The 22674-nt window shown below is 37.7% G+C and overlaps 1 protein-coding gene across 10 annotated transcripts in view; it reads right to left on the bottom strand.

Moving 5' to 3' along the window:
• Positions 1 to 3763: 3763 nt before the first annotated feature.
• Positions 3764 to 22674, bottom strand: part of enox2 (ecto-NOX disulfide-thiol exchanger 2) — a 254888-nt gene continuing 235977 nt past the window's right edge. For 7 of the 10 annotated variants that reach the window (XM_051859854.1, XM_051859852.1, XM_051859859.1 and 4 more), the window contains 4 exons: positions 17822 to 17878; positions 15758 to 15863; positions 11168 to 11253; positions 3764 to 4384 (listed from right to left, as the gene is read on the bottom strand). In XM_051859854.1, the coding sequence (XP_051715814.1) occupies positions 4253 to 4384; positions 11168 to 11253; positions 15758 to 15863; positions 17822 to 17878 (381 nt within the window). In that variant the 3' untranslated portion in view covers positions 3764 to 4252. Of the gene's footprint in view, positions 4385 to 11167; positions 11254 to 15757; positions 15864 to 17821; positions 17879 to 22674 lie in introns of those variants that run through there. The other 3 variants (XM_051859857.1, XR_007924819.1, XR_007924820.1) reach the window with 3 other exon arrangements.

Raw genomic sequence — 22674 nt, 5'->3', positions numbered from 1 at the left:
ATTACAAGACAATGTGAAAGTGTTATTTCTGTTTCACATTTTATTTGCCTAGATATATAACATTGTTCAAACGAATCAGTGGTCCTTTACTGAAAGGTTGACATTGCTTGATCTCTTCATCTGCTCTCCTAAAGCCATTTCACTGCATGTGCCGTCTCGCTTTCTGTCCAGAAGGGGGCGCTCATGAACCGCTATACTCCATGTATTGGCTCTGATTTTTGATCCATAAGCATTATTATGGAAGTGGTGACCCTCTGTAACCTCCACGGGTTCCTCCTTAAACAGATGGACGCTTTCTGTCATAGGCTCTGACTGCTGAGGAGTAAATGAGGACCTTTCACTTGTGAGGGACGACGGGAACATCGGCTCTCCTCACGAGCCAATCACCTCCCTCTCATCTGATCGCTCAAGGGAGTCGCTCTTTGTAATTGCCTGGATTCACTTTGACTGGAGGAAGTCAGGTAAGAGTGAGCTAATTAGCTAAAGCATCAAGATACGGCCCCCTAAAAAGAGATCCACGGAAGCTGGAACACTCCATATCCAATTACTTCCGAGGATGTGAGGAGCACGGCATTCAGGGGATTATGGGTTATGAGCCAGACTCTTGGGTGTGAGCAGTTTGACATCGCTGGCCCTTTGGATTCGGAGCTGCTTCGCTCTTTAGGAGAGCTCAAAAACAAGGCCAGGTGCTGAAGGACACTCCAGCTTCCATAGGAGGAATATAATCGAGGATTCGCCTCAATCCATGCAGAGCTGAATATGTACGAACTCTCGGTGGTGCTGCGTGAAGAAGACAACAGAATGAAAAACATCTCCAGGGCACCACAGAGAGATCTAATTAGTCTGTTTAGGGCTTTGTGTGATGTTTGGAAAATCTCAGAACATCCGAAAAATGGAGGATTCCAGTCGGAGTAAATAAAGTCTACCGGGGAACAAAAGTACATAAAAACGACAACAACACAAAATAATGGTATTCCAGAGAATATCTGTGTTTGTCGATGTGAAAACCACAGCCATTTGTCAAATGTAGGCTGAATGACAGTGATGGAGTCTGCATAAAGCTGGAGAATTGATGCCGGCCGCATACAGCTCTCCGGATAAGTGCTCTGATGGAACGGTTGGGGCTTCCCAAAAATAGAGGAACGAGGGAGGAAAAGAGGACACGTACGCTCGTGCCGTGACCTTTCAGTGCTCCTGCATCTGTGCACGTGTTGTTTGTCTCATCCAAGTTCAAAAACATGTAAACCAGTAAAAGCTGGATGACAGTGATCTGACAGACCTTCTGAAGAGGGACTCGAGCTTCGGATTTAATGGAGCTGATGAGTGCATTTAAAGAGATATTCTGGGTTGAGCTCAACTGTGGCATGTTCATTACCAAAAATAGATAAAAATAAATAAATACCCTAATATTGTATGGTTTATCCCATATATATATATATATATATATATATATATATATACAGTCAAACCAAAAATTATTCAGACACCTTGAACATTCCCTTCATTAATACAGTTTATTCGGTAACACTTTATTTTAGGGTCTTTTAACTAGTTGCTTATTAGCTTGCATATTAATAAAATATTGGCGGTTTATTAGTACTTATAAAGCACATATTAATGCCTTATTCTGCATAACCTTATTCTAGATACTTAATCCTACCCAATACCTAAACTTAACAACTACCTTACTAACTATTAATAAGCAGTAATTAGGAGTTTATTGAGGGAAAAGTCATAGTTAATAGTTTATATGTGTTCTCTATACTAAAGTGTTACTGTTTATTTACTATAGTTTAAAAAAATGGTAATAAAATATGACAAGATCTCAGAGTTAAACTGTGTCAGAAAAATTAATCTTAATTATGTCAGATAACAGTTACGCAAAACATGGTCAGGTCAAAGTGTCTGAATAATTTTTGGTTCCAAATTTTCATAAATTTTACTAGTAGTCCACTGTATGAAGAATTTTTGGGTATAATATGACACAGTTTACTTTATTTTGCTATCCTCACTTACATAAATGAACTATAGTGTCCTGCACACACTAGTAAAAAAAAACAAAAATTATATCTAGTGTCTGAATAATTTTTGGTTTGACTGTATATATATATATATATATTACAATTTAAAATAATGGATTTCTATTTTAATATACTTTAAAGTATAATTTATTACGCTGAATTTTCAGCATCATTACTCCAGTCTTCAGTGTCACATGATCCTTCAGACATCATTCTAATATGATGATTTATTATTAATGTTGTGCTGTTCAATATTAATATTTTTTTTTATAACCTTTGTTTCTTTTTTCAGGATTTACTGATGAATAAAAAGTTAAAAAGAACATAATTTATTCAAAATCGAAATCTTTTCTAACAATGTCTTTACTATCACTTTAAAAAAAAAAAAATCAATTTCACACATCCTTGCTGAATAAAAGTATTAATTTGTTTCAAAAAGAGTAAGAAATTACTGACCCCAAACTTTCGACGATACAAAAGATTTCTATTTTAAATAAATGCTGTTCTTTTTTAGCTTTTTATTCATCAAAGAATACTGAGAAAAGAAACACAGGTTATTAATAAAATATTAATATTAAACAGCACAGCATTGATAATAAATCATCATATTAGAATGATTTCTGATCATGTGACAATAAGATGATGCTGAAAATTCAGCTTTGATCACAGGAATAAATTACAGTTTAATAGAAAGCCATTATTTTAAATTGTAATAAAATTTCACAATTTTACTGTTCTTTTCTGTATTTTTAGTCAAATAAATGCAGGCATTATGAGCAGAAGAGACTTCTTTCAAAAACATTAAAAATAGCAACATGTCCAAACTTTTGACCGGCACTTGGGATATATTCAAAAACGCAGCAACATAATACAAAAAAACACAATGTTGAAATTCACATTTAAGTGTCAGAAGCCTCTTCGTAAAAATGCTTTACATGTTCATGCTCAGTTCACTTAGATTTCAGTCCATCTTAAGTGTCTATATTAAAAATTCATAATGAATTGAGGGCTGTTCAACGACAAGAGGAAACACAATCATTAGCCATTATTAATTCATGTTCGAGAGGCCAAATGTCTGACAAGCATTTGAAAATAATTTTTCATACTCATGGCCCAAGGAAATGGAAAAAGGGCAGTGGGAACCTGATCATGTGTAATAAAGCTTTAGTTTCCCTCAGCAATAAGCAGAAAAAAAGAAAAAAATCACCTTACAAATTGCACAACAGAAAAGCATTAGGGACGCTTGACTGTGCCGCCGGAAGAGCCTTCTCTCCTCTTCAGTCGCGAGATGCAACTCACACCAAACACACACATCTGCACACGAAACACATACGTGCAGCGCTGCGATTGTTAATTAGAGTTCACAAGCTCTGTGCAAAAACAGCAACAAGGCTCGACACGTTCACAGCTGCTCAGCCTGTTACCAGTTAACTCAAAGAGATTATAAAAAACTCCATACATTAAAAAAAAGAATTATATGAGCCATTAGAGATGGGAAAACGCCGCAGACCGCTCGGGGACACAGATCTACTGCGGTCACCGGCTTAAGCAGGAAAAGCCCGAAGGTTTGAAAGGACGTGTGTGGCATAAATGCAGCCGAAGTGAGAGGAAACGTCTAATGAAGGCGTATATTTATCCCACGATTCCTCTTTTAATTAGCAGACGTGCTGAAAGTTGAACTTTTGAAGATTTTTGAAAACCACTGGCCCAGATTGTTGAACTAATAAATTAGTCTGGTTGCATATTTTGTTGTTGTTTTTTTATTTAAAAATAGCAAGTTATTCAAACATTTACAGGATATGTGAACAAAAGATTCTATGCAACTGTTTCTGCAGCCTATACAGAAGAGAAAAGAAATATATTCATGTTATTTATAAGGTTTTTCTTTTTTACAAATTAGAGGTGAAACGAGAAAAAGAAAATGTATGTTGACAGTTCAAGTCCTCGGTTCAGCAGACCCTGATTTTTACCCGATGCGCTTTTTGTCGCCGCAGCAGCTCAGAGTCACGTTGTGTGGTTTGTACACACACTCCGACATGTGCTCGTGTGTACACATACTAAAACATACTACACACACCAAAGTCTTGAGGTTCTCCAGGTCTCCAAGTGTTTTCTGAGATTTAAATCCCATGGGGCTGGATGGATGGACACGGAGAGCTGGCAGGTGATTGGTTGTAACCCCTCGGGTCCATCGGCCGTGTTGTTTCTAGCGAGAAGCTCAACCCGTGTCTCTACGCCGTCTTAATGCCCTCAAACCCACAGAACTTCCAGCGTTTCTCCAAACTAGCTCCGACACCCGTCAACTCCTGCTTGAAGGTGCAGGGCAGCCGACCCAAAAGAGTCTCCACTTCTGTGGTACTGATCTGAAACAACAAGAACATCAATGATTAGACTGATCCAAACTCTGGGACTACCAGTGGAGATTTAAAAGGAATATTTAATTCATGTTAATTTAGCACTTTTCACAATACAGATCCAAAGCATAATGACTCTGAGCTCACTGTAAGAAAGAATTGTTGGTTTAACTTAAAAAAAGTAAGTTACCTGGTTGCCTTAAAATTTTGAGTTCATTGAAATTAAAAATCTGAGTTAATACAATGAAGGCGATTGGTTTAATCAGCAGAAACTCAAAATATTATGTTATCTGGACCACATTAATTATCCAAGTTGATTTGAAAAAAGAAAAAGTTTTGTGATAACAAATCATGAAAATGTTTTACAGTGCAGACTCAGATGTCTGTATGAAGGGAAAAACTCCATCGGTGGTGAGATGTTTGGAGAAAAAACTTGAAGGGAACCAGACACATCTTCCTCTAGCAGCAAAAATAATGTCATATGATAATCACACCCTGACAGCAATATAGTGTCGGCCCAGATCTGGCCCACATCTGGTCCGTGTGTAATCCACATGTACCAGATCTGGGGCTCATTATGTTGCTGTCAGGGTATACAGCTCTAAGATAGTTTAGTTAAACAGATGAAATGATGCTATCTTTCAACGCATTAAGAGGACGTTCACACAAAACCCGTTTTTCCATTCCACTGCGCTACATTTCCATTGTTTTTCCGTGTAAACGTGCTAGACAGACGTGTTCGACCATTGCACTTATGTCTTTTGCCGCGTCTCCCACGTGACGCGGCATTTTAAAAAACCGGCGCTCAAGTGGTCTCTAGACCAGTGATGCCAAGTCCACCGTTTTAACACCGTTGATGCGGGTTGAAGCGACCCCAAATTAGAAGATATTTAGCCCCTAGAATGAGAAATTTATCAGGGGAACCCTGCCAAAAAATGTGGATTTTACCCCCCGGAACGCGATTTTTACCGGGGGACCCCTCTGAAACACGATTAGGCTAGTTTTGAGTGTCAGTTGGGTGGGTTTCGTTGTGAAAACCTGGCAACCCTGAAAGCGGGTTGTTTTTCATGTCTGCGGGTTGAAGCGACTCCAAATAACATGATATTTAGCCCCTGAAATGAGAATTTTACCAGGAGGAACTCTACCAAAAAGCAGATTTTATCCCCCGGAACACGATTTTTACCGTGGGCCCCCCCCTCGAAATGCGATTGGGCTCGTTTTGAGTAGCAATTGGGCATGTTTTGTTGTGAAAACCTGGCAACCCTGCTCTAGACCTAGCACTTTTTTTCATTCAACGGACCTACATCTTGCATTTTTAACCTCAAAATGCATTGAACTGGCCCTAAAGCAGTAAATAAAGCTTATGATTGTGTAATTATTGCAATATAATGTAAGGATAATAAATAAATCACTGATTGGAGTCTATGATTGGATCACTATTGCTGTGATTATTATGTTTCTAGCATGTTATATGTTTGGCAACAGTAGCCAATGTGTAGATTTTCATTTCTTGAACAGCCATGTAGGAAGACACATCATGGCCATATTCTAGGATGACAATGTCAAGATTCATCAGGCTCAAATTGTGAAAGAATGAAAATCATTTTCACACATGAACTGGCACCTCTGAGTAGAGGTCTTCACAAGACCAGTTGAATCCGAAAACCTGAGGTTCGGGTCCAAAACTTCGATGAGTGCCTCATACACGGGTCGGGTTTGGTATTAGTGGCCTCGAGTAATTTAAAATAAATGTGCTTTTTTTCCTGAATGGATCCAAGAAGACCCAAATTATTTTAAACTATGTCGGGCATCTAACATTAAAGCTCTCTCTGAATCCGTGCAATGGACTTGCTTCCGCATTTAGACTGAGTCGCTCCACAATTTTGCCTACCATTTCAACGAGCGCCGTCAGCATGGATTTTAGACTCGCTATTTGCAAGATCTTCCACGGATTATGGTGAACGATGTCAATCGAAGTGGCATCTCTCACACCACACTAGTAAGAAGGAGAAGGGCTTTAAATCGGATGTTTTGAGTTATCTCAACAACTTTGAGGTAAAAAGCGTTGCACACAACACTAGCGAATCCATGAGGAACGGCTTTCCGGCTTTTACTGTTAAAAACATTCATACCGGTAAATTCTGTGATGTCAGTCATTGGAAATGATCGTTAAACGCTGTGCTGTTGTCTTCATTTGCCCGCATGAGGAGAAGCGCTTTAGTTTTACTATCTGTTCAGTTTGACAACATTTTTTGACGTCTGAGTGACAGGCATAATGGATGATCAAGCAGAATGTGTTTTTGCTCTTAAAAACACAAGACGCGCATAAAAGTATCCAACTGCAAAGCTGACGAATGGAAAAGAAAGTAGGGTCTCGAGTGCGACACATGGCGCAATGGTCAAAGATGTCCATCTAGCACATATTTACATAGAAAAACTATTAAAAGGCAGCAGAGCTTATAGTAATCACAACATCTCCATATAAAGTTTATGATTGGTCCAAAGCAGACTTCTTACGTCAGTGCGTTCTGACTTCATACATGATCACCGCTAGATTACACCGCTTATCTTCATTCTGTGTTCACACAGCATCATACCGGTGATTTACTGCTAATGTTACAAGGCACTCTAGCAATTTTCTGGGATCAACGGTCTGTGTGAAAGGGGCTTCACTGGTAAATTGCCAGAACTGATATACTGGTATTTTTGAAAAGGTCCTGTTCACACATGATCTCTTACCGGTAATTTACCAGTAAAGACTGTATGTGTGAAAGGGGCAATACACGGTCATCCTGGAATATGGCCTTGGTGTGTCTTCCTACATGGTTGTTTAAGAAATGAAAACTGTTCCCAAACACAAAACATGCTAGAAACATAATAATCACAGCAATAATGATCCAATCATAGACTCTTAAGCATTTGCCTATTAAAATCCAAACAGTGACTTTTTTTTATTAGTGTATATTAGCAGCCTTGTCATGTCAAGTTGGCATATTCTGGGTAAAATACAAGCTGAGCTCAATCAACAGCTTTTGTGGCATAATGTTGATTACTTTATTGACTTTATTCAAAGAAAAAGCAGCAGAAATCTGGGTCAGAGTGAGGCGCTTACAATGGAAGTGAATGAGGCCAATCTGTAAACATTTCAATAGTTTATAAATAAGACTTTTTTAACATGACTTAAAAAAAAATGCAACTTACTGCCTAAAACCCTAAAATGACTAAAAAATGACTAGAACAATTTTAAATAATACAATGTTTTATTAATTAATTTTATGAATTAATGCAAGTGCTTTTATAAAATAAGTTTCACATGTCTGCTTTTAAATCCTTCAAAAATTGGCCTCATTTACTGGCCCATTTTTTATTACTCTTATTTATTTTTTAAAGAAAATGAGGGATGATTAGAAATGAGTTTTGTGGCAATCCACATTACACCATAAATGCTGTCGACTGAGCTTAAATCTGATGGCCTGGACTCTATCGCAGCTTTCATTGGCCAAGGACCGCCCAGAGCAACCAATCAGAGTTCATTTTGATTCACGTCATGTTTAGGGGCGTGAAAATGTAAAGTTGCTTTCCCTACGATAACAGACCGGTGTGCATCTAATAAATTATTCAGCAAGAACATTTGGCCATCTGTACAAAGAGCCAAATGATCAATGTCACAGACATACTTATTTGATCACTGACCCTGAAATAGTGCAGAATCTTAAATATTTCATGCAGTTTTCTAAAACTTCCAAGGTTTAAATCCAATTTTGATGTGGTCTCAGATTTTTGGACCCCACTGTATACAAGCGCACCATGAATCTCAGAACTCGCATGCGAGGTGAATTGTGTTCTTCACAGGATCGTGAAACCCACTTGCACCAGCTTATCGAGTGCCAGGCAGGGCGACGTGAATGGCGGTTTATCAATTAAAGCCTCCCACTGGAGTGTATTGTTTTTAGTGAAAACAAGCGGGAGTGTTGATGAAGATATGAAGGCATGTGTGCGCTGCGGAGAGGGAGAGCGTGGGCACTGACAGCCGGAGGGCTTCAACTCAAAACTGAAAAGATATAGAGCCTCATTTTCACCCTCCATCTGTAAGTGTAAATTAGTCACTGTGTGACAGCAAAAGGAGAGAGAGAGATAAAGCTGGAGAGATGAAGGAAAATAAAGGGTAATCAACACTGTGCTATAGTAAGATGAGTGTTTTATTTCAGCATTAAACATTTTGGCAGGAAAAGCTTGAGGACTGTGTTTGAGAACCGGAAGATGAAAACACACATGAAATATGTGTGTGTGTATGTGTGAGAGCTGTGCTTACACCCTGAGCGCTTTCTGTCTGCTCAAGGGCTGTTTACTCAGCAGAACATTAGAATAGTAAGCAGAGCGCCATACATGCTTTCAGTGTGTGTGTGTGTGTGTGTGTGTGCAGGTGCTGTGAACAGCAGTAAATACATTCAGTCAGACTGAGTAGCCTGTGTGTGTGTTTGTCAAGGTTATAATCGTCAGTTAAAGCTTTTATGAAGATTGAAACGGATAAAATTAAATAATAATGGTGCTTGCAAAAAACTAAAAATCAACTGAAATTATAAATGAGCACTAGAATACAAACTAAAACCCAATTACAGAGGACACAAGTGTAGTTTGTGTATTTTTAATTAACGCTGGATGGTGTGATTTAGTAATTATAAAGTGCAACATGTAAAACACTTTTGTGAAATTCGAAAATTGCGACAATAAACCATTCAGCAGATGACGACAGTAAATAATGACTGTGAAATGTTGCAGAAACCCCCAAAATAAATTAGAGCCTACTTTAGTTGATCCAAACTGACTTAGAAGAAACACTTGAATATATTTCAGATGTTCTGTATCATGAACTGCACAAACTTTGCGACTAGTAATTCTCCTGTGTGGGATATTTGACTCAAGATGCTGGATCAGAAATCCCTGGAGAAGCCAGAGTGATGACAGTCACAATGTACTGCTAAACGTGGCACATTTACTGCAGCTGTGTTCTTATGAATGTCACAAATGAAACTTAAACTTGAACTTAACTTGCTTTTTCGAATATTACCTTTCATGCAGTGTGTAATATGGCTGTTTGTGAATGTAAAAGGTCTGCAAACTTTAAAAGATTAAAGTGCATGATGAATAAAGTTATTGTCTCTTAAAAGAACGTCCTGTTACATACCTACGTAACAATGTAACACATTTGCATAATGGCAGCCTATGGTCTTCATTGGCTGTCTGCGAACAATGTTTATTTTGACCCTCAAACACTGTAGCTGTAGCCGAGACCGGAAGAGTTTGGTTCATATTGTTGACGCTGTTAAAGGGTTAGTTCACCCAAAAATGAAACTTTTGTCATTAATTACTCACCCTCATGGCGTTCCACACCCGTAAGACCTTCGTTCATCTTCAGAACACAAATTAAGATATTTTTGATGAAATCCAATGGCTCAGTGAGGCCTGCATTGACAGCAATAATACTCCCTTTTTCAATGCACAGAAAACTACTAAAAACATATTTAAAACAGTTCATGTGACTACAGTGGTTTGACTTTAATATTATAAAGCGACGAGAATACTTTTTGTTTGCCAAAAATAACAAAATAGTGACTTTATTCAACAATATCTAGTGATGGGCGATTTCAAAACACGGCTTCATGAAGCTTTACGAATCTTTTGTTTCGAATCAGTGGTTCAGAGCACCAAAATCACATGATTTCAGTAAACGAGGCTTCGTTACGTCATAAGTGTTTTGAAACTTCAATAGTTCACATGACTTTGGCAGTTCGATATGCGCTCCGAACCACTGATTCGAAACACATGATTCGTAAAGCTTCATGAAGCAGTGTTTTGAAATCGCCCATCAGTAGATATTGTGGAATAAAGTCGCTATTTTGTTTTTTTGGCACACAGAAAGTATTCTCGTCGCTTTATAACATTAATGTTGAACCACTGTAGTCACATGAACCGTTTTAAATTCATCTTTAGTAGCTTTCTGGACACTGAAAGTATTCATTATGTTGCTGTCAATGGAGGCCTCACTGAGCCATCGGATTTTATCAAAAATATCTTAATTTGTGTTCTGAAGATGAACGAAGGTCTTACAGGTGTAGAACAACATGAGGGTGAGTAATTAATGACAGAATTTTTCATTTTTGGGTGAACTAACCCTTTAATGTCCACTTTGCATGTGCTTCAAAAGGATGAGGACTCGGGCTGGAATGAATTTGAAAAAAAACAAAAAAAAAAACATCGCCACCGTTATCGTTCGTATCACTGTTTATCAAGTGCTGAGGAAGATCTGGAGCTGAAATTCAGATATGGCAGTGGGCATTCGGTTTGCAACACACGCTGTAAGCAGTAGACCAATCACAACAGACTGGGCTATCTGACCAATCAGAGTAGAGTAGGCCAATCACAACAGACTGGGCCGTCTGACCAATCAGAACAGAGTCAGCTCTCGGAAAGGAGGGTTTAGAGAGACCAAATCTTCGAAGAACTGTTTTCAGACTGTATATTATGAGAAAATTAAAGTGTTTTTGACCTTGGACATGTAAACCTGCTGTAGAAGACCTCCAAAACAAAACGAGTAACCTTTAAAATGGCACAGTAGGGGCACTTTAAACTCTGATGGTATTATTTTCTTCAGTTTCTGCTCATGTATAGTATCTGTTATCATAGTAAGATGGACTGGCTAATGATGCTACAAGGAATAAATAAATAGTGATATTCTCTGAACTGTAAATCCTGGTGTGTGTGTGTGTGTGTGTGTCTCTATGTGTTTCATACCTTAGTGTCCAGCCGCTGTAAATAGCTGCAGATATATTCAATGCTGGCTCCAAAAGGATGGACGTGAAGAAACGTTGAGATGATTCCTGTGGAAGCAAAGCCAAAGATGAATCACTCATCTATATAATATAAACCTAATATCTGTTCCAAAACCTTTGATGTCTCTATTAAATAGATTTTTTTACTCAATTTCTGGGGATGAAATGAGTAATTACAGCCATTCAGCATTACAGTATAACTGAAAGCCACCATTTTTAACATTTAATAGTTTAATAGGCTTAAAAATATAAATATTTTATTAATAAATATACATTGAGTGTACTTATGTTAATATATTTACATAAATATTCTTCATTTAATAACAAAAATCTATTTGAAGAACATTTTGGCATTGCTTGCCCCACATAGGATACAATGCTGCCTCAGATCCTGGCCCAAATGTGGTATCTTAATAATTATTAAAATAAGAGCGTGCCTATGAGGCCTTAAAATGCCGTCTAAGTAGGCAGCTCACTTGGTTTTGGAACAGAGCACTACTGCATCAGCGATTGATATTTCCAAGCGCTGATTTGCAAATGATTCCAAGTACTTGAGGTGTTTTCCCTGAAGTGGATGTCCTCATCGGCTAACTCTGCCTCTTGAACTTTCCAAATGATTATAAGTGTTTAATTGCAGTTTTGATGCTGTTTGGCGTAATCAAGGCTGTTCTTCGGCCTGCCGAGTGCTTCATTCACACACTCAAACATATGGAATAACAATAACAGCTGCTATTAGCACTTCTGGCTCGAATGTGATTGAGAATAACTCAATTATTCTGAATGCATTACGGTATGATCAGGGAAGCAAAGCAGCTCTCCAGAGAGAAGCGCACAGGTGCCGCAAAGTCAATATTCCATTAGTCTTGATGGACTGTAGACAAAGTTTATATATTATACATGGTTTCATTGCAGTGTGTTTGGATACCTTTCCATTTACACACATTGATCCAAAGCCAAACATTGTAAGGTGAAAGAAAATAGACCTTTCATAATAATGTAATGCAATGTTTCACTAATTAATGCATATCTGCTTAAAGATATAATGCTGTATGTACTTAAATAATCACCCCGAGCTGGCAGCTGTGCTGGGTACTTCATCCAAAAATGAAAATTCTGCCATTTTTTTCTACTCAACCTCATGTCAATCCAAACCCATGTGAAATGAGAAGAGATTAGCAATGACAAAATGAGAAAATCAGCAGTGAACCGAAGCTTTAAACCTCAAAAAACTGACAAAAATCATCATACAGCGTGTATGCTATATTTGATATCTATCTACATATGAAGCCGTATGAAGTTAGTCACTGAAAACACATGCAGCAGGAATTGGTTGCAGTGTAGCTACAGTGAAGAGGAAGACAAAACTTTTACGTGGCTTGAGAATAAGGGCAAAATGGTGCAAGAGTCAAATTCTGTGAGCCCTGCACACAACATCTGGAAGTAAAAATAGATATTGTGGTCACAAATAAAGAATTCCTTGTTCTGTTTTAATTAATTCATTTCCTTGTTTAACTAAGTCAAATGGGCTTGGAACAGTAGTAATTGCTTAGATTTACAGTGTTGTTCAGGACACACCAGCTATCAGTGGAGGGGAGAGCAGACTGATGTTGCCAATTAGATGGGGATTATTAGGAGGCCATGATGGATAGAGATCAATAGGAGAAAACTGACCTGAACCACTCTTACCCAGAAATACGTTGGATTTTTAACCCTGTAAAGCCTGACATATGATATAATACTTAGAAAAATCAAAATGAAAAAAGTTGAGCATCATATTTGATACATCAGGCTTTTATGGTGCACATTGTATGATATAGGAGAATATTATTCAGAGCTCAGTTTTATTCAGGGGCCCAAACTGAGCAATAAAAATGTTTATATGGCCAAAAGATTAAATCATGATAGCTTATAGTGAAAATAAATGAGACTACTTGCAAAATGCATATCAATATCAGTTGTCACTCTATATTTTCCAATAATGTCTTATTAAGATGATTTTTAATGCTTAGTTTTATGATCAAAGCTCTGTAGTTTTTATTAATAATATAATGCAATGCAATTAAATGCAAATAAATATTCCTCAAAATTCTAATGTATCAAGTTGATACATTTTAACATGATTTTTCTAAAAAGCTGCTTCAGTAGTAAAAATTACTAGCAATATATTCATTTATAAAACATTTCAGTAACACTTTCCTGGACTTTTGCCTCAATAAACTCCTAATTACTGCTTATTAATAGTTATTAAGGTAGTTGTTAAGTTTAGGTATTGTGTAGGATTAAAGGATGTAGAATATGATCATGAAGAATAAGGCATTAATATGTGCTTTATAAGTACTAATAAACAGCTAATATGCAAGCTAATAAGCAACTAGTTAAAAGTGAGAATTGTTCCCCATAGGAATGCATGATATATCATCCACCATATCGGTATCAGCCGATATATGTTCATTTTTAATGTTATCGTTATCGGCCCAATAAGAAAATTTGGCTGATATATTAAAGCCGATATATAATGGATTATTTCCTTTAGCTGAGACACTTCAGATGCGTACTGTTCACCATGATGGTTTTGAATTGCTTGAAATATGATTGAAATCACTTCATGTGCAGCACAAGTCTGTCATATAAGCTACATAATATTATAATGAGGACATTATAATTGTGTGTTTGGGACATGGATTTTAATGGTGAGACTTTTGTCTTTATAATCAAGTGCTCAAAAATTATATAAACATTTGGATTTAGATTTATCGGCCATATATCGGTTATTGGCTTTCAAATATAAAGAATTATCGGTATCGGACAAAATTTTCATATCGGTGTATCCCTAGTTCCCCATACTAAAGTGTTACCAGAGTTTCTTACGTTTATAAAATTCAGTAAAGATTTCACAGCAAAAAGACACATTTATCACAATCTGAAATTTCAGAATTCCACTAAGAGGCCTTTTATTTGCTAAAAAAGTATAAACTACTAAAAGGCATTGTGTGCAACTGCAAAGTTTGCGAAGTTGGTCATTTAAACGTAAACATGACGGTGAAGATGACAGCATGGGATAAAGCCGTGCATACCAGACTCTACCTAAAGTCCCTTTAAGACAAGTCATTTCACTCGGCGGCCATCTTTGAAAAACGCCTCTCCTTCATTCAAGTGCAGCTTCTATCTCTTTGAATGGGGAAACATCAAATTCTCCAAAGCTGTTCGGCAAGCTTTCGATTAAATGTCATGTTTGAAATCACCAATGAAATCTGACAACAACTGTCTCATGAATTTTGTTTCTAAACGCTCGAATCATGACAAAAAAACTGTATTTTTCAGGCTGGATCAAGCTAATGCGCATGCGCAGTCCTGATGTGCACATCTCTATAGGAATCGCACGTCTGACTGTTCCTATAGGAACCGGAGCTTCTAACGGCCGCTGCAGTGACGCGATGATTTTACCAATCGGCGATTGGCTCTTATTTAGAAGGCGGGACTTATTCCGCCATATTGCACGTTGCAGTTTCTCCCATTCAAAACAATACGAGTGACATGTCTTGTGTTATTCTATAGTCTTTGTTCCTCCTCAATAATTCAGATCAGATTCCATTCAGATTTGGACTGACAGTGAGTAAACGTGACAGCTTTATAACAGCCGCTGTATGAACAGGTCATATAGTGATGTGGCTCCTCTCTGCTTTGCAGAACACATTTGATTTGCTACAAAGAAGCACTATCACAATGCACATTTCATTATGTCTGAATGCAGGCCTGATCTATTCTCCTTTAGTCCTGACAGGAGCTCCTCCTCAAACACTAGAGCTAAAACAGATCTGATGGACCGAAAGAGAGCTCTAACCAGCAGATACTCCACTAGGGGTTACTGAAGCTGCTTTCAGCGCGATCAGCACTCTTTCCGGTCACTGGACTGGCAAATAAGGCAAATAAAATACAAATAAAAACAGCTGTGCTAAACGTGCGGTGGCAAGACAATTACACGTGCAGAGAAGTCACGTCTGGATTATATCTCTTCCTCTTATGCCATGACAATCAACTTCTCATTCTGAAAATATGAAAAATGTTTTGGCATAAACGAAAGTACATGTAACAAGTGGAGTAATTGACTCTGGATTATTAAATTATTAAAAATCAGAGGTGTAACCACCCCTTCACTTTGAGGCCACATTACCACCTCAGGGTGTGCATTCATTTTTAATAATTCAACAGCACAGAGTCAATTATTTCTTCCTTTCTGGCTGTTTCTCAAAATATAGCGAGCTGTCTACCTAGACAGAGTTTTTGGCCATCAATTTTGGCACATTTCACAGCCTCTCTCTCTCTCACACACACATTTCTGGCTGTGCTGTGGATGACATGTTAAAGTTCCTCATTAAAAAGCATCCGAGGTGACTCATTTGAGGCTCATTTGGTCAGGCAATTAACACCTGCACCCTAGCAGAGATAGCTGTGGATGATGGAAATAATGAGAAGAGGTTTTTTTTTTTTACAAGTCTTTTGTCTGATTAGATAAAGTGTGAAAAAGAGCTTCCTGTTGGTCGTTGAAACTCACCCACGAGCAGAGCCTCTCTCTCGGACTTCACTGGGCTGGGAGGACCCTTCTCCGGCAGGCTCTCCTTCTCCTGGCTGCAGGACACCACGGCCGATGCCGCCGCCTCCTGTGGCAGGAAATAACAACAAAAAAGAAAGTTGTTTTCTTCTCACAGGCCCTCTGCCCCTTCCCTCATTACCCCGGCCCTCTGACGGGGCGGCAATCTCTTCGCCTAGTTGTGTCAGAGTGATTTATCCCGCGACAAATAAAGTTCTCCTGCGCTCGATTGGCCTGTAATGATCTGTCATGTTCTGCGAGAGGATGGAGGAGGGGAAATGGGACAGCAGGAGAGGGTGTTGGGTGCTGCACAGAAAGGAAAATGTGGAGAGAAAGAACAGAGTGGAAGGAGCAAAAAACTGGACAGAGCAGAGAAGAGCAGAATAATAGACACTTTCCACGAATAGGGCCTGCAACTTTTTTTTCCTCAGTAAGTTAGGGTTAAATAAAAAATATCCATATTTATAACTTTATGAACCAGAATCACTGGCTTCTGTGCATGACTCTAGTTCTGGCGGAAGAGTGAACTTTGACTCAACGCATGATGTATTGATGAACACGGAAGCACAGAGGATAGAGCAAAACAAATCACCGGTCACAAATTGGAAGTCTAAAACGAGAATTTTTAAAGAGAAATGTTGGAGGAGCTTGAGTTTGTTTGTTTGAACCACGAGAGCGTCAACTCTCACCTAAGCTTACGCCACTCTTACGTCATATACCGGAGCTTGACTCTCTTGTGAATGTGCGGACGGACGTTACCGGAAGCTAGTGATTATAGTCTATAAAGTTATAAATATGGATATTTTTCTTACAAAAACGTATTGCTTCTGTTCAGATGGGCTTTATTAACCCCCTGGAGTCGTATGGATTACTTTTATGATGGATGGATGCACTTTTTTTTGGGCTTCGAAATCTAGGGTACCATTCACTCCCATTATAAAGCTTGGAAGAGCCCAAATATTTTTAATATAACTCTGATTGTGTTTGATTGTGTTAAATTATAAGATCATTTTATAATTCATTTTTGGGTGAACTAACCCTTTAAGTGAAAGGAGCTTAACCTTCTGTCATCACCATAAACAGGTCAAACTAAAAATTACATGAGCCTTATTTTATTTTCTATTTATTTCCTAAAGGGTTTTTGCAACCTTGTCAGCAGCATTTGAGACATGTCTAATCACAAGTTTAAATCTCATTTTATCTCATTTTTGTAATTTTGGTAACATTAAACATTAAATAAGCACAAAAAAACATTAAAAAAATGTATAATATAAATACAATTTCATTTAAAAGTTTGGGGACAGTACATTTTTTCTTTTTAAAAGAAATTAATAGCAAGAATACATTAAATGAATCAAAAATTGACATTTATAATGTTACAAAACAAAACTTTTGAACTTTCTATTCATCAATGAATCCTGAAAAAAATCTATCATGGTTTCCACAGAAATCTGAAGCAGCTCAACTGTTTTCAACATTGATAATAATCATAAATGTTTCTTGAGCAGCAAATCATCATATTAGAATGATTTCTGAAGGATCATGTGACACTGAAGACTGGAGTAATGATGCTGAAAATTCAGCTTTAATCATATTACATTTTAAAATATATTCAAATAGAAAACAGTTCTTTTAAATTGCAATAATATTTCACACTATTACTGATTTTACTGTATTTTTGAATCAAATAAATGCATCCTTGGTGAGCAAAAGAGACTTTTTTGTAAAAAAAAAAAAAAATATTGGCAGTGTATATAATATTGAATAGTTGAAAAGACTAGGACATTTTAATCTTTCATAGAAGGCTAATTGTTTTTATATCAAATAATATTTATTTAACATATCCATGTCTCACTACATAAAACATTCTCTATTTTTTGTGCTTCTAAAATGTTTTTTTTCTCTCTAAAAGCCATGGCACAGACAGACCACAGTGTACCGTACCGGTGGAATGTGCCAGTGTGAGGTGTGATGTGGAACAGTGATGTGGACAAGTGTCAGAGATGGAGAACAGCGTCTCCCACTTACGCTGGCGTGATTTGCACTTTCATCGCTTCCTCTGTCCTCCTGCTTGGCCGTCTCCAGCTAGTCAATTAAAAGAATGAGAGAGCTGTCAACAAGCAATATGTCACAGGCTCGCACTCACACTCACACGATCCACACGGGGAAACTAAAGGACGCGGGACAGACCGCAGGGCAGGAAGTGGAATCACAGGCCTGACACGCCGAGAGTTGAAGGTCAGGTTTGCAAATGGATTTCTCTAAATGCCAAATAAGCAGCAAAGCTCCACAGCATTAGTCCTGCTCAATGAAAGTCTAATGAAGCACATCTTAATCGCAGCCATTTCAAGCCGCTGAGATTAGTAATGCTTACAGAATATTTAGAATCACTATTGTTATTGCTCGTGCTTATGGTTAGGGATTTGAACAAACCCCAAATCCATATATTAAACTTTGGATTAGCACCGTCTAGGCCACATACACGAAAGATATCTCAAATCACGCGGCCTGTCGAGGAGAGGCGTGTTATTACTTTTCTAAGTGATCTGATTTTCGTCTAGCTACTGTATGATAAAAAAGGTGAACAAATCCCATGAAAGGCCTAAGCCGTATCTAGATAGCAGAATATTATAGACTCGGTTCATTTTTTTTCTTCTTGTGGCAGCATACAGAGGGCCCTGAGGGGCAGCTGAATATAATAAAAAATCATGAAAATATTGGCTGGCCAACGGCAAGCTTTAGAGGGCCAAGAAACGATTACGTTTTCTTCATAAAATGTAAATTGTTCGTATTATAAAGCGGATAGCTTCAGCTCTAAAATCTGATTAGATGAAACACATTCAAAGCTGTTTTGAAATAGACAATATACAGTACATGCTAAAAAATACTGGGTTAAAAACAACACAAGTTGGGTTGAAAATGGACAAACCCAGCGGTTGGGTTAAATGTTGCCAGTTTTATTTAACTCAACTATTGTTTTAAAATTACTGTATTGCTTGCTTAATATGAACCCAAAATATGTTGGAAATTAAAAATCAGAAACATAATTACTAGAGGCAACAATAATAATCAAAAGGTGAACATTTATTAATAAGCAATTTAATAAATGTGTATCATTTCATTATTATTATTAAACTCACTAATAAATGTTCATTTATTAAACATATTAATAAATGTTAATTTCCAACCTATTTTGGGTTCATTTTAAGCAAGAAATACAGTTTTTTTAAACAATAGTTGAGTTAAATAAAACTACCCAGCACATTGGGCAAACATTTAACCCAACCGCTGGGTTAAAACAACCCAATCGCTGCGCTTTAAAAAAATGCTGGGTTAAAAACAACCAAAGTTGGGTTGAAAATGGACAAACCCAATGATTGGGTTGTTTTTACCTAGTGGTTGGGTTAAATGTTTGCCCAACCTGCTGGGCAGTTTTATTTAACTCAACTATTGTTTAAAAATGACTGTATGTCTGACTTAAAATGAACCCAAAATATGTTGGAAATTAAAAATCAGACACATAATTAGGCTACTAGAGGCAACAATAATAATCAAAAGGTGAACGTTTATTAATAAGCAATTTAATAAATGTTTGTTGTTTCATTATTTTTCATTAAACTTATTAATAAATGTTCATTTTAAACATACTTTGGGTTCATTTTAAGCGAGCAATACAGTATTTTTTAAACAATAGTTGAGTTAAATAAAACCACCGAGCATGTTGGGCAAACATTTAACCCAAGTTTGTCCATTTTCAACCCAACTTGGGTTGTTTTTAACCCAGCATTCATTTAGAGTGATATACACCTGTGACTGCACATCACATCTATATTCATATAATTCTATATTAAAATAAAAAAGATAGGCTAAGGATCTACAGCAGTGGCCAAAAGTGATGATTTTTGTTTTTGATGAACCTAAAAGAAAACCATCAAATTACAAGGAAAAATATTATATATTTTTTAATATATTTTAAATATGAGGGAAGAACACAACGCTAAACTTAGCTACGGAAGGGCCGTAACCACCATAGACAAGTCCCCCTCAATAATTGGAAATGGCCAAATTGCCCCCCTTAATATTTGATATTTCTTAATGCTGCTCTGCATTACACACCACTCTGTTTCTTGTTAGGATGACAGAAAGTTTAAAAAGTTACATTTTTTAAGCTGGTCTGCCTCAGTGCTCTAACAGCGCTCGTCAAAGTCAAAATGATGGCCAATCAGATCAAAGAAGGCGGGGCTTACTTCACTGAAGACGATTGTGAAATCCAACACGACACTTTCAGTTTTTACAGTGAAAGAGTGCATGCGTGGTAAGATATAAGTAGCTAAACATTTAATATTTGACGGCTGTTTTACAATGAATATGTTTAACGACCATGGCCAAAAATTATGTCTGCACAATTTGTCATGTTTTATTGCATTATCATCACTAATAAAACAATCGACTCCAAACTCAACTACACAATATACTCACAAAACCTTAAATAATATTTGAATAACGGGCGAAGATGTCAGTTTTCCTTTTGGCCACCGCTTTTTCATTACTTTGTTGAAAGAATCATTGCATTTGATTCTTGTAATCACTAAAATATTTATTAATTACTCAAATTAAAATAAATAATCATTTAACTATTAATAATTCATGATTATTTACTGAACATTTGCGTCTTTTATCACACTACTGTGAAGTAAAAGGCCTGCTTTTAAATGCAGTGAGCTGATTTTGGGACGCCCCGCACGAAACTCTAGGAAAGCATATTAATGAAGTTTATCACAGCAGGAGACGGAAGAGCAAACACTGAGTCACACACGTACAGGCTGATGTATGACATACGCAACACATTCATCTAGCAGAAAACAATAAACTGCTCTCACAACCGATGGGCACAGATCTATAGGAGGAATGGCTGCGTTAAAATTGATTTTCATTTCTTCCATTAATGAGTCTGTCTCAGGTGATTCATCAATGCACATGCTGATGCCTTGAACTCTCCTTCAGCATGGATCAGTGGTGCCGAGATAAATTCCACTGCAGAGTGCCAATCAACCCAGACTCGCTGCTGTACCACATGCAGACATTTCTCCTTCTCTTCCTGCTTTGAATTACGAGTAGCCGACCAACCGTTTCCAAAATGATTAGTCTTGGAGGTGATAAAACCCAAACTTAACCTAAAACGATCCGCTCCACGGTACCAGATAAGGAAAACTGAGATAACAACATCTGTCTGTACAAGATAACAAGCTATCAAATTTTGGGGCGTGCGTCGTTTAGCCTTCTCAAACTGTCGTTACCTTTTGAAAGTTAAATTTGAAACTCGATTGATTTAAAATGTCACTTTTCCTAAGTTTCATACATGTATGAACAGTTTTTAAATCATTTGTTGTGATTGGTTCCCTTAAGCAACACAGTCATCAGGTTTCCCTGAATAAGAGCTGTGTTGAAGACAGCGGCGGTGACACGCGGTTAATTGAAAGCGGCTCGTTGTAGCCGCTGGTGTGGCGTGTCGGCCGGCGCTGCAGAGGTGCCATTAGTTTTCATTAGCGTCTGCTGCTGCTGTTGGGAACACGTGCGCTGATCGCACTGAAGACCTGTAGCCTTTAAGAGGACCAAATGGAAGATGTTTTTTTTCTTTCTTTTCATTTTCTGCACAAATTTTTTGAGAAACATCTGCAGAGGTTTTGTTATTATAGATTCCATGTGCTCATCAACACGAGCGCTATATGTGAACGGTGAGAGTGACTTTGCCAGGAGAGTTCCCTCACTTCAAGATTATGTGATAACAAGCACAATCACGAGCATAACACGTCAACGTGACACACAATTGCATGTCAGCACAAGAATTACACACAGTGTTAATGACTTTTTTTTTAACTTTTTTAACTTTAGTTAGTGTGTAATGTTGCTGTTTGAGCATAAACAACATCTGCAAAGTTACGACGCTCAAAGTTCAATGCAAAGGAGATATTTTCTTTTTAAGGACTACAACAAACGGCTGGTAGGGACTACAACAAGCTTCTTCCCGGATTAGTGACATCACAAACCCTAAAATTTACATAAACCCCGCCCCCGAGAACACACAACAAAGGGGATGAGGCCATATTGGGCTGCTTTAGAGAAGAGGAAGAGTTGTTGTAGTAGAGTGTTGTTGACATGCCGTAATTTTACGCCGGACTGCTTCACAAACGAGGGTCAATTCAACACTGGATTTGCACAAAACATTAACATGACGGCACATGCTAGTGGATGAGTTGAATCAACTCCACAGCAACTACATAAATTTATCCACTAACCATTCAGAAACGTCTAAAAGTTGTAACTTCTTCCTGAGTCTCTCCATCAGTGTCGACTCCGGTTTGAACAATGTAAGGATGAACACTTTCGTCATTTTGTCTGCGTGAGATTCTCCAGCTTTGTTGTTGTTGAGCAACCGAAGTGTGAGCTGTTAAAGCTCCGCCCTCTTCTGGAAAGGGGGCCGGGAGCAGCAGCTCATTTGCATTTAAAGGGACACACACAAAAACAGCGTGTTTTTGCTCAAACCCAAATAGGGGCAAATTTGACAAGCTATAATAAATGATCTGTGGGGTATTTTGAGCTGAAACTTCTTGAACTCCCTGAAACGCCTCTATTGTAGTCTTGAGTTTTTTTTTTCTGAGAACAAACACGTCACAATATTCCTCATTTAAATAATTCTCAAGCCATTCACAAAATAAAAGGGCGGAGCTTGGTTGAGTTGCATTAGTGTTTTGAAACTTGCAGTAATGGTAAGGGAAACGTGCTCGAAACTGTTGACCAATCACAACAACACACGTCCAGCCGACCATTTTAAATATTCGTTGAATTTAAAATAACACGCATAGAATGCTTTTTCCGCGCTG

This window comes from Ctenopharyngodon idella, chromosome 14 (assembly GCF_019924925.1).
Source record: "Ctenopharyngodon idella isolate HZGC_01 chromosome 14, HZGC01, whole genome shotgun sequence".
Taxonomy (NCBI): domain Eukaryota; kingdom Metazoa; phylum Chordata; class Actinopteri; order Cypriniformes; family Xenocyprididae; genus Ctenopharyngodon; species Ctenopharyngodon idella.
This window is presented reverse-complemented; position numbering and strand designations above follow the sequence as displayed.